Source organism: Plectropomus leopardus, chromosome 8, assembly GCF_026936395.1.
Source record: "Plectropomus leopardus strain MGB_pleo_1.0 chromosome 8, ASM2693639v1, whole genome shotgun sequence".
Lineage (NCBI taxonomy): Eukaryota > Metazoa > Chordata > Actinopteri > Perciformes > Serranidae > Plectropomus > Plectropomus leopardus.
In genome coordinates, this window is record NC_142183.1 from 29,229,988 (window position 1) to 29,242,770 (window position 12,783).

The 12,783-nt window shown below is 41.3% G+C and overlaps 2 protein-coding genes across 4 annotated transcripts in view; both read left to right on the plus strand.

Moving 5' to 3' along the window:
- The window catches only part of gpc3 (glypican 3), a 139,592-nt gene extending 135,668 nt beyond the window's left edge, over nucleotides 1–3,924 (plus strand). For both annotated transcript variants that reach the window (XM_042493550.2, XM_088081347.1), the window contains exon 8: nucleotides 880–3,924. In XM_042493550.2, the coding sequence (XP_042349484.1) occupies nucleotides 880–1,055 (176 nt within the window). In that variant the 3' untranslated portion in view covers nucleotides 1,056–3,924. The remainder of the gene's footprint in view (nucleotides 1–879) is intronic.
- Nucleotides 3,925–9,633: 5,709 nt separating this feature from the next.
- Nucleotides 9,634–12,783, plus strand: part of gpc4 (glypican 4) — a 41,341-nt gene continuing 38,191 nt past the window's right edge. The window contains exon 1 of one of the 2 annotated variants that reach the window (XM_042493032.2): nucleotides 9,634–10,512. In XM_042493032.2, coding sequence (XP_042348966.1) covers nucleotides 10,362–10,512 — 151 coding nt within the window. In that variant the 5' untranslated portion in view covers nucleotides 9,634–10,361. The remainder of the gene's footprint in view (nucleotides 10,513–12,783) is intronic. The other variant, XM_042493031.2, reaches the window with a different exon arrangement.

The window sequence follows — 12,783 nt, forward strand, 5'->3', positions numbered from 1 at the left end:
CCACCCAGCACCCTGTTGGGGGCCAGATTTGGCCCGCGGGCCATAAGTTAACTACCACTGGTTTAAACCTTCACAGGGTTCCCCGTCAGCGCCAAAGTAATAAAAAAAAGACATGAGCTAGCTTGTCACATTTGGAAATCACAGTGCCTGTGGCTGGTATAATAGGTCACATGATCTGGGAGTATCTCCCTCCACAGGACTATAAATCCCTCCCTACTGTCGACAACATACTGCAGCCACAGCCATCCATCAAATCACAAGTAAATACTCGGCTTTATCACTCCCTTTCCCCACTTTGTATTCAAAATTGCTTCAGGGATTCAAACTGGAAACATCCTGTTGCAAACTGTAAATAACTCTTACATTTACAAACCTGAGTACTGTAGCATCTGTGGGCTTCTGTCTATTTTAGGACAATAAAAGTTTCTTTTTTTTAAAACAATGAAGTTATATTATAGACATACATCAAACTGGTTGTGTGTTTCAGATTCCGAGACATGACCTCATACTGCTTCTAATGTTTTTATTTTTATTTTTTTGTTTTCAGCATCTCGCCACTTAAATCCACATTTCAACACGCACTCTGAGTGAAATATGCGTCTGTGTGATTCAGCATGTGTCTGCAACAACAACATGCGGCATCTGGTTCTATGCGGAGCTTGCGTTTCTCGTTCTCCCGATGTAACATTGTTTTTACAGCTGTGTAAGACATCATGCGAAAAGAGGGCAGCCGTACCACATGTGTTTTTCAGATTTCGCGACTCTGTTTGTTCTAATTGTCTCCATGCTTTTTCCTGTCTCTCCTCATATTTTTCATTCTTTGCCTCCTCTCACTATCTCCCATCCCATCTCCTCCGTCTCCGTCTGCCTCCCTCTCAGACCTCGCTGATAACCTGGCAATGGACGACTTCACCTTCCAGGAACAGCTGCTGACCCCTCGCCTGGCCACAGCGGGGGTCGGAGGTGTCTCCTCACCTGCGGCGCCTCTGTGGAGGAGCTACCTGGTCCCGATGCTCCCTGTGATGCTTTCCCTGCTCCTGCTTTGTCACCACTGACCACTGCACTCCCACCACCTCTTTAACCCCTAGAAGACTTTGAGAAATTGGACAAACTTTTTCTTAAAGTCCTGTCTCATCAGAGGACGCATGAACAACAAAAAAATGCCACATTTCTCTTTATCTGTTTCAGCAAGAACCTGTTTTGTTTTATTTAAAATCGCTGGATGTTCTTAACAAACCCATTAAAGAACACCAGATAAACCCATGGCATTGTGTAAATAACAAACTTGCCCTCTGGTTCACTCCCTCTCGCCTCCTGCGTCCTCCACAGTTTCACACTGACTTCTGTATAATAACAAAGTGACGGCGTCATGACACAGCTCAGTCATGGACCTGCAAGTGTTGAGCTACGTTGAGAAAAAAAAAACAACAGACCTTTTAAAAAAAGCTCCCAGTCTGCAACAAGTTATTGCCCAAAGACAGAAGTTGGAATAAGAAGAAAACTTTTGCTGCTCTCTTCCATGGCAGTGAATGATGTCCTGCCAGGCCTGGGCTTCAGCTGGGGAGCTGTTGTGCGCTCCTTGTCCTCAGAGGCTGAGGTTAAACCTTTATTTAAACATGCACTGTACCTTAAATGCCCCGTTACTGCTTAAACGTCCCTCTTCCTCTCTCATCGTTTGTGTCGTAGAGATAGCGAAGTTATTTCAGACTGGTTGCCTCAAGTGTTCACACTCTCACTGTCAATGTTTGCTTTATTTTTGAACACTGATGATTTTCTTTCTTTTCTTTTTTTTTCAGCAAAACAGCCCTATAATTTTTAAAAAATGATGTTCAAGGGCTACCATAAGAGCCTAAATCTCTAAATCAGCCTGACAGTTGTACAGATGTATGTTTTTCTGTGTTGGTGCCATGTTTACAAAAAAAAATGTTGATTTGATATATTTTATGGCATATTTCACCAGAATATGTGGTTTGTTGATTGAGTTGTTGGCTGAACTTTTTAGCGCATTCTTTAGCACTATGGGTGAAGCGAGGACTAATGTGAAATATGTGTAAAAAAATATGTGTAAATTACTTTTGTAATGTCGGTTTGCATCAAGCTCATACACTCTCCAATTCTGGCCTATGTTTATATTTCATTATTTGATCTTTTTATGTTTTGTTTAAACCAGAAGTTAGATTTTTTTATTGTTTGTTTAGTTTGGTTTGTGTGGTGAAAACTGGAGCTCCCTTGTTTAGACTGGAGGACGTGATGGATGTTTGGACAGACGTTAATTAAAAGCTGAAAGTGTATCTGTTGCTGCCACCCAGCTGACTTCACAGCTGTGAGTGGAGACTCACACCACACTCCATGCTTTTCTCATTTCTCAGTTTGTGGATCCTCGATTCCTTTCCTCGCCTCCTCCCCTCGTGTCTCAGTCTGTCCTACCTGAGATGCAAGCGTAGGAGGCAAGGAAGAGACATGAGAAGGGCGGAGTGAAGGGGTCGAGGCATTTAACAAAATGAGACATGTGCTTCGGAGCTGTCATTTTAAAGCAACATCACTTTAATATGAGATGTGGTACAGCTGTATCATCTGCTCTGTTGCCTCTGCCAAATAGACTTCCGCAGAGAACACATGTGCATCCTCACTCACAGTCGCTCCAGGAAGCCCCCTCCCCGCTCTTCAATCCTCGAGATGCACTTCAGGAATTGAGACACTAATCAAGATGGCGCCCTGAGATCCATTTCTGGGTCATAGGCCGAAGGGAGGAGAGCCCTATTCATCCAACATTAGCTATATCTGCTTATGCTGCGTTCCACTGTACGAGGAACTTAGGAAATAAATGACCTTGGAAAAGTGCATTGGACTGGCCATTCAAGTCAAGATTTGAAATCAGAAACTCGGGCAAGATCCATGTAGAGTCGGTCAAATTGACGTTACAGCAATATGGCAGTGCACACAGTGAATGGTGAGCAGATTCACCTGTTTGTCAATTTTGACTTTTATTTCGTTTTTTTGTGTTGTGAAATGTGCTCTAAAGACTTTGTAGTGGCATTTCCATTCAGTTGATTTGTGTTTGAAAGAAGTCTCCGCGAGCGTGTAGTAGCCTACTAGCCTACTCCTCCTGTCTCTGTTAGCGACCTGCATCAATGAATTTTCATGCTGCCAAAATTGGAGTCGGAAAAAAAAGACACGGAGTTATCGACTTTCCGATTTGCAATGGAACGCAGCATTACTGAGGGTCGTGGGTGGTCAGGAGCCACTCCCAGCTGACACTGGGGCGAGAGGCAGGGCGGACGGTTCATTGGCACAAAGCACAGGTGTAGCTGATAACCAGGGATGCACAGAATCTGCAGAATTCCAAATACAGATATTTAGATATTTTATATTAAAAAAAAACCACATTGTTTCCTTTAATAAATATTGTCTATCACATAACAATGAAAAAAACAAAACAACAACAACAACAAAAAAAGCATCCCAATATATTCTGCAGTTTTTCCATTCTGTATCACCACTGAAATTTGGAAAAAAATCTTTAGATTCTGATTGCTTGTATTTTGGTCAGCTTATAACAATAACCATGGATCTGTTCCATTCAGGTTTGCAGTAAGTCGCCTCAGTGAGCCTGCACGCTGAGTACAAAGGGCCTCACGCGGAAACACCTAAACTCTAATTAATTCAAATTAATGAAAGTTATTAGTTACACCTGTGTTTGTCTGGCCAACGTCAGACTTGTGATTAGAGGCTAATGAAAATGAATGTCCACTAACATGTTGATTTTTTTCTTTTTTTTCAGTTAAATGTGTAAATGAGGAAAGTACAATGTATAATAAACCAAACATGTTTTACTGTTTTCTTACCATGTAATCATACAGTGATAATGAAAATGTGTACTATTCTGCAGATTTGCTTTTGTCATAAATACAGTCATAAAAATGGTGATTGCAAACGTATTTCTCATATTTAAATTTATATTGATGTCCGTTTAAAATTTAAAAAGCAATTCAACAGAAAAAAATCCCAGAAGACTTGTTTAAAATCTTAATGTGATAATATGATAAGTTTAATCTCACTATTAAAGATCAATGATAAACAATATACTGTAATTTTACAACTAAATAAGCAAAAATCCAAGATTAAATCTGGAAAAACAAAGCTAATCTGCAAAACTGCACGGAAGTCAGATTTCATTTTGTGACGACATGAGAAAACAATCCTACAACTGTCATCAGACTTTGTTTCAAATAATGTTAAATCCCAATTGGTGAATATTAGTATTTGACTTCCCCCTCTTCCAAAAAGAGCTCCAAGCACTTTAAACCAGTGAGAAAAGCAGACAACAAGAAAAAGACAGAAAAAGTGTGATGTAAAATAACCAAAACTGTTCGAGCTTTGGCCAAAATGTTTGTGTTGATGTATCGCTCGCACGGCGATTTTAAGACCTTTAAAGGAAACATTCACCTCCAACCATCTTACCACTGTGCACGTCTCATTTGTGACCACACCCAACTGTGATGCAGCATTGCACACACCTGCAGCGCTCACTGGCAGCACAGGCAGGATTTTCACCCTGGGTCTGAAAAATGAACTTCCAGTGCATTCTGGGTCCTTTCAGTTGTTACAGGTCAAACACAGGATGTGAGGTCATGTGAAGGTAAGCGACGCAGAGATCAATATCAGAAACACATTCAGTCACCGCTAAATGTCTGATTTTGGTGTCAGTTCCTTTGAATCGAAGACTCTTCTTAGACTTTGCACAGCTTTCGTCAGTCAGGGAGTGATCCACTGTGCAAACAACAGATGCCAATGTGTTCACCAACAGCAGCCGCAGGACACCGGATTACAGCGCAGCACGTTGTAGGTTAGAAGTAGAAGTAGAAGCCAAAAAACTATTATAAACTTTATCTTGCCGACTGCTCTCTGCTCTTAAATAATGTAAATAAATGTAATCCATAGTAACAGTAATTGGAAAAGGTCAGATTTTCCTGTTTCTGTTTTTTTTTCCTTTGGGGCTTTCTGTCTAAATTCTGCGATAACATTAAAAGTTGAACACTCCATAAATTTAACCGAGATAAAACAACAGTCATTGCAACTACATTTCAGAACCTCACGGGATGTGTCATTAACAAAATATTTATCTTTGTTAAAATGATGAAGTGTTCCTTCTCCAGAAGATACCCGTTAAAGGCTCTTATGTGTGCAGTTTTTATGTTGCCATAAAATCTTTTTTTATTATTACTGATGTAATATTCTTTAGTTTGGAGACCAATGAGAGACCCCTGTTAACTCTTTGAACCCTGGAGCAACATCACCTTTCTTGTGCTGCTTTCAGACACCTTTCACAAGTATTTAAACCTTTGAACCCTGAGATAATTACTTAAGCTCAGGGTTCAAAAACATGGGGGAAAAAGGCAATGAGCAACTAGATTTTTCACAAATTGCAAGACATTAGTAAAATTAGAAAATTATTTTTAGAAAGCTAGGGAAATGTCTAGGGAAAAAAAGAAAAAAGCTTGGGAAACACTATTTAAATTCAGAATTCTGTAACAGAATTATATCTATTTTTAAACACTATTGTTTGGCTTGTTTGATTGTTTTTCTTCTTCTTTTTTTTTTTTTTACAATTTTTTGGGTAATTTCTTTTGTACTTTTTACTAATTTCTTGCTTATTTTTGGGTCCTTTCTTCTTCCGTTTCTCATTGCCTTCTTGCCTTGTTTTCGAAAGAAATCAAGCCAATTTGCTCAGGTTTCAAGGGGTTAAGTATTTTTCGGGTGGAATTTTCTTTTAAGTGCGAGTAAAAATAAGAGAGAAAATGGATGGCATGCTGCAGGGGTTATGAATAGGACACACAATGTTGCAAGTATATATGTTACTTTATGTGCTTTTCGCCCTCTGATCCACTTCAAAGCCCTTCATGAATCATATAATTTATGTTCCTCTGGAGCGTGCTGGTAGTTCTCTGAAGCCTCAAAGCAGCATGTGAATCATGTGTGTTATTCTCTGGATCTGTATTTCTCACTCCCAGCAGATGATGAACCACTCTGGGCATAAGATCGGCCTCTCTCTGCGGGGTTTCCTCTACAACCAACCCCATTAGTTTCACCCCTGGAGTCACCTTAACCAGGTAACAGACGCTCACCCACAGCTCCACAATGAAACGAGGTTCATTAGTCCTAATTGTTTGTGTTTTGTCTCCCTCCTCAAAGTCTGTCTACTCGCTTAACAAGGCCAGTCACTCACAGCTCCACACATAACACGCCTGTCACTACAAACGCACTTCAAAAATCCTGTCTCTGCGTCCCGGCGCTCTGCTGTAACTTTTCACACCCACGCACCCTTCGCTCCCCAGATGCAGATAAAAACGCCATTGTTATCCAGCTGTGCTTTTCTCCCCTCAACTGGATTGCAGCTTTTAAGATGGAAAAGAGAGGCTGATCATTAGGAGATGAGCAAACGCTGGCTGCAGAGAGAGCAGCAGCTCACCCAGGATGGGGGGGTGTTGTACTCTGAATGCTAATGTGAGGCTGGAGAAAGGGCAAACAGGCCCATTGAAATGCAGAGTTCATGTGTTTTCTTAGGGTAATATTGGGGCAATGTTGGAATTGCGAGCATTATGAGAGTGAAAGGTCAATTTGATGTTAGTCAGCAGGAACAGCGAGAATAGCTGACTATCAGGAATTGTTGCATTTTCTGCCTGAGTGATTGACTCCCTATGAATATGTATTTCAGCACTATTTCATGGTCACACAAAGATGTTTGGGCTTGGGTACCTTCACGAGCCCGAGGGGTCATCAAGCGGTGCATATGAATTAAAATAACAATATAATTCAGGTGCTTGTGTATGGGCTCCCCAAGTCCAGTCCAATTTTTACCAAGCTGGATGCTGAAATTCCTGCGCCGGAGAGAAAAGCCTGAGACATGTCACGTCGTTCAAAGCTCATTCATGTCTAATTACCATGGCACTGGACCATTTTCTTACCTTTTGTTGGGCTATTGAGAGGAGCGCCGGGCCCACGCTCTCCCATGCACACAGATCCAGCATCCTCCTCCTGCTCCTCAGCAACCGCTGGCTTCCCCTGCAGCAGCCGCAGTCACACAGAATGAATGGAGCCGCCTGAGGAATGTGGACACAAAAGGAGGAATGTCATTTTGCTGAGTGCCCCCCCCCCCCACCCCACACACACACACACACACACACACACACACACCAAACCAATTGACGTGTGCGCACACACACAGAAGCACCCCACAAGTCCAGGCATGTTTAAACGCAGGGGGTAAAAAGTCTTATTTTTAAATTAGGGGACAAGAATGGGTGCAACATTTGTGTACTTAATCAGTTTTTTTGTCCCATGTTTGCGAAAAATGGCTTTTTATTTAGAGCGCTTAAAGTTTGAGGGAGGAAAGCTGTAATGTTGATTTTGAGAGGGCGGCAGTTAACTTCTGGCATTTCATTGATTTAACTGATTGTCTTATCGGTGGAAAATAGACTTTAATTGCTTTTTCCACTGTTACGAGAAGAAACGGGTTGCATGAAGGGCAAAGGCCAGACACAGAAATTTAACAAACTGTTGCCGAGAATAGGAAAAAGCAAACCTGTGTGGAAAAAAATGTAACAGAAATATGAGTGAAGGAGACAGTAGATATTCTTAGCAAAGAGAGGACGGGCGAGGATAAGAGGGATTTTACGAATCTGCTGAACAGATGGCATTTTAAAAATATTGAAAAATAACATTTCTCAACACATGCAGATACACATTTGACAATATGAGTTTTAGGATGAAATTATTCAGCCTGAACGTTTGTAATGAAGGGATTTGTTGCAGTTTTTGCTTGATCTCACTGTTTATCTGTAAAGCATGTGCTGGTGCTTTCACACAAGCTGTGATGCATTTAACAGACGTTTCTGAGTTTTTGGATTATTTCAAATGCACACAACAGCAAGATTCTCACATGGTTTATGTTTCAATAAAACAAATGTATTGTGCTTTATTTCCCTGTGATCGTTCTGCTCAGCAAGATTAATAATTCATTTTAAGATTCTTATAATATTTTCATTATCTCTGTCCACTTGCACAGCTCTGCCAGCAGACTGTTTACTGTAGTTTACATCACTGGCCGCACTGTGACAGGCAGCTGCACATTTGAGACATGACTGCCCCGTTGCTAACAGCACACAGCCTGACCTGTGTTTGTGTAAGGAACAGGCCTGTAATTTGGACTCCATGGTTACTGTAACACTAGCCAGGTTTTAATCTGAGGGTTTTAAACAAACTAAGATGTATTGGATTATAAAGGCTGAACAGAAATAACACATTTGGAGAAAATGTGTCTTTGCTGTCATGTGTTTTCTTGGTGTGTAAATCACTGTCATGCAATAAACAAAACACATTTGAAAAGCAGTTTGTCTAAAATATAATGTTGCACCACCATGGATGGATTACTGCACGGGGGCCCAAAGAGTCAGCCTCCCCACGGCCTTCACCTGTAACATGACACGCAAATGAACAAGTATTGATCAGGAAATGACTCAAAATGACCTCAAAGAGAAGCAAGAAGACCAAAAGGAGAGGCAAAAAAACTGCAAAGAGGCATTAAATAACAAACAAAAAAAGTTGGGAAAACAAGACAACAAAAAATGACAGCAGGAGACATAAAACAACTACAGAGAGACTCAAACTGATTGCAAAAATGTCAAAAACACCCACAGAGAGACAGAAAATGACTACAAAGAGACACAAAACAACCACAAGGTGACATAAAACAACCACAAAGAGACGGAAACTTATTGAAAATAATTTGGAATAGAACCACAGGCAAAAAATGACCACAAAGAGACACTAAAAAACCACAAACACACACAAAATAACTGCAAAAATTTGAAAAACAACCGCAGATGCAAACTGACTACAAAGACACAAATTTCGACAAGGAGAGACAAAATGGCTGAAAAGAAACATTTAACAACTAGACAACAAGAGACACAAAATGACAACAAGGAGATAAAAATTACTACAAAGTGACAAAATGACCAAGAATGTCACAAAATTAGGCACAATTACAGAAAGACATTACCACAAAAAAGACACAAAACCACAAAATGACTATAAGGAGAAACAAACCATTGCAAATCGTGCGTGTCCTGCTCCACGCAGGAGAGGTGGTGGGGCCCACTGCATATCTGTGCCCAAGGCCTCATTGTTTTATAATCTGCCCATGTGCACCATAATGACTTTAATTTAAAAAATTTCCATCATGAACAAAATTTACAAAAGTAAGTGGGTTTCAACATGGGGGTTGGGGCCCTTAATGGTTCATGGGTTATTTCTAAGGAGTCCACAAGACAGAAAACACTTTTTCTTTGCTAATTATGTCAGTTATTTCACATTTGGGCAGACCTTGAGTACAATGGATGTTTATCTCTGTGGTTATCTCCAGTGTGACAGTGAAAACAGATAAGAAAGCCCTCTCAAATCCAGGTCAAATGAAGGTCTGCAATTAAAAAGATTTGTGGTTTTGGAGAGGTTTTGGTTACCTACTGTTTCCTCTCCTTGTGTCATGTGGATCAGTACTAAGTCTTCATGTTATGCCACAGTGTAGCTCCACCCTCAGAGCTCCACTCCTGATTTTCAAGACTGGTTTCCACTCGTCTAGACGTTGCAGGCAGAGAGAGAGAGGGATCCTGGGTTTCAAGTCCCTGCTCCATGCTCCACCCCTGGTGTTCCTGTTTTCCAGGTCTTTGTCCCCGGAACTTGCACTCACTCCTGGGTGTCCACTAGGGTTTTCTGCTCGCATCTGGATCCCAGTACGACCAACACACAGTCCAGAGTGCTGTCCTACAGAAACCACGGCCTCCCCAAGTCTGGAAAGAAAGCAAGAAAAGAAAGGAAGAAAGAAGAAAAAACACCTTCCCGGCAACTTTTCCACCGTCTCCTCTCCTCCCGTGCTGGTTTACACTTTCGTCGAAGCAGCAGTGTGACTCTGAGATTCTTGCCTGCAGTCAAAAACTTTTTTTACATGTTTTAAAACAGTTGCTTTGTCGCTTTTTCGTGCTTTTTTCCATCGAGTCTGGAACTCGACATTTATCACACACACCCGTGCTTGTAAGCGGACGACGTTTGGGCAGAGTTTGAGGTTATTTTCGGTGTTTTTTTCCTCCCGGAGAGTAGTTTCAGAGGTGGCCCGAGAGCTGCTGCTGTGAATGAAGTATCTGTTGAGCTGAAGAAGTCTCCATGAGGAAACTCAGCGTGGGAGTCGCTCAAACTTTGTCCTAACTTACACAAACCTGAGCGATAATATATACATATCAAATCATTTTTTAAATACTTTCCCCCCCCCCGTGCTGGTAACTGTAGCTGTTTTGTGCTGACACAAAATGAAGACGCTGTTGGTGTTGTGTGTGGTTTGCACGCTGGTTGTGTTGTCGCTGGCTGCGGAGCAAAAGTTGAAAAACTGCAACGACGTCCGCGCGGCTTACAGCTCCAAAGGCTTTAACGTCAACGACGTGCCCAACAAAGGAGTCAACGGTGAGTTTAACACAGTTTCTGACCTAAAATACACGAGTCCGGAGCAGTGGTTCTCAAAGTGGGGGCCGGGGACCCCCCTGTAGGTCCCGGAGAGGTCCCCTGGTGGTCCTGAAGCTACCTAATGAGAACTTTTTAAGGGACATTGCAAAGGTCATTGAAATTCATTCACAGGTTTTTGCTGTAACGTTGTTATTGTCTTGAATACAGAGGACACAGTAAGGTATTTGAAGCCATAACTCACTTTAAATGGTTTTCCCGGTGCTTTTCTTCTAAAGTGTGGTAAAGTTAAAGAGTCATTGACATGAAAAAGTATAAAAGACCCTAAGACAAACAGTTAAACTGTCACTTTTGCACAGGGACATTTTGTGCTTCTGTCAAAGTCTGTATGGAAACCCTGTTAATATCACCGACATGGGACTTTTTTATGTGTTAAAGGAGCAGTGTGGAGGACAGGGACAGGGCTGTCCAGACCTTTTTTTTTTGAATGGGGCCCAGATTAGATCATGTGAAAACACCTGGGGGGATATTAATAAGAAAATCAGATACAAATGACATAAACACAAAAAAGTTTAATCTTTAAGTGAAGAAATATTCAACTTTCTGCCCCTCCTGAAAGCTGCAGCCCTCACTGTTGATTTGACTTTTTTTGGCCATGTCTGTTACCCTGCAGGAAATATATGGTGTCAGTTGACTGGTGTTTTGCTTGTTTACCATCTGTTTATAAAAAACAGATACGCTTTACCTATGTAGTCTCCTCTTAGTGCACATCTACAAACTATGATTGTCCTGCTATCGTGAGATGAATGAAAGTAAATGCAAAGTGATCTTACTTGATCAACCAATGTTGTGCTAATCATTTAGCAGCCTATATTTTGAAAGACAAGCCGAGGGCCATTTAAAATCGAGGGCCACGATTGGCCCCTGGGCCCTTCTTTGGTCCCAGCTGATGAAGGATTTAGTGGCATAGCAGTGAGAGTTGCAGATTGCAAGCAGTATAAACTTTTCCTTTGTTGCAACTGTGAGCTCCCGGTTAGAAATCCCTCAGCTTTTACGGCTCAGGAGGTTTTAACTGGGAGCCGAGTTATTCATAGAGGTTTCTTCCTTTTAAAAATAAACAGACCCGGTGACTTAAACAGGAAAAACATTGAAAAAAGGCAGTTTCATGTAAAAAGATCAGTGTTTCTTTGATGGTTTTAAAGTTGCCATAGACGGTACGTGGGACAAGCACCTACTAATGTGTGCTCACCGTTTTCCTCAAGGAGCTTAAGATCCAGATGTTCAGGAGGTTTTTGAGGTCTCTTCTTCTTTAAAAGAAATGGACCTGATGACCTAAACCAGTAAAAAAAATGTAATAAAGCAGTTTCATTTTACAGATAGGTCAGTACTTTTACTTGATGTTAGAAAAGTTTAATCATTGTGTTCGTTCAACTAAAACTTGACTTAAAATATACACCAAACATGTTAGTCTGACTGAACTCAAAGTCGGACTAACACACCTAGATAACAGCAGTTGGTGGTGGATTTATTCCCTCATGTGCTTCAACTAGACCTGAACTGGCCTATGCGCTGTGCACATGCTCCATAGTCCCTGTACGCGGTTTCGACCTGGAAGTTGAACTGCATAGATTCGTAGAAGGAAGCTGGGAAAAACAAATGAAGGGAAGAAAACTAAGTAAGACAAAAGTACCAAGTAGAGCACAGAGTATTGAATGTGAAGCGCAGAAAAGATCCATGTTTTCACCATTCGACATACAACCCGTCTGTTGCTTGCTAACTTGTTTGGTATGTGATATAATAGGTTAACTGAAGATGGTCCAATAGCAACCAGTTGAAAGAAGGCACATCGCCACCTACTGTGGCAGAGTCAGACGCACTTCGGTAAATATAGCGATTCTCCCCTGGTGCATGTATACTGGGACAAGGACAGAAGACCAGTTAAATGGCCTAATTGAGCTAGAACAGAAGCTCAACTTGACCGTGCACGTAAATGTACTGAGTGTTTTTCCGACGCTGTTGTGCTTTCTGTAGAGGGGCTGCTAACCACTGTGGCCCTTGAGAATGGCCCTATCTAAAGCCAGCGTAAGTTTGTCTGTTCTGGGCTACTGTAGAAACATGGCGAACTCTTGAGGAAGATTATCTTCCAATTGTAGATATTGACAGCTCATTATAATGTGACAAAAACACTTCCGGTCTTATTTTCAGGTGATCATACACATGTATTCCATTTCTGCCAATACATCCCCTTTAAATCCTACACGGTGAACCTTTTAA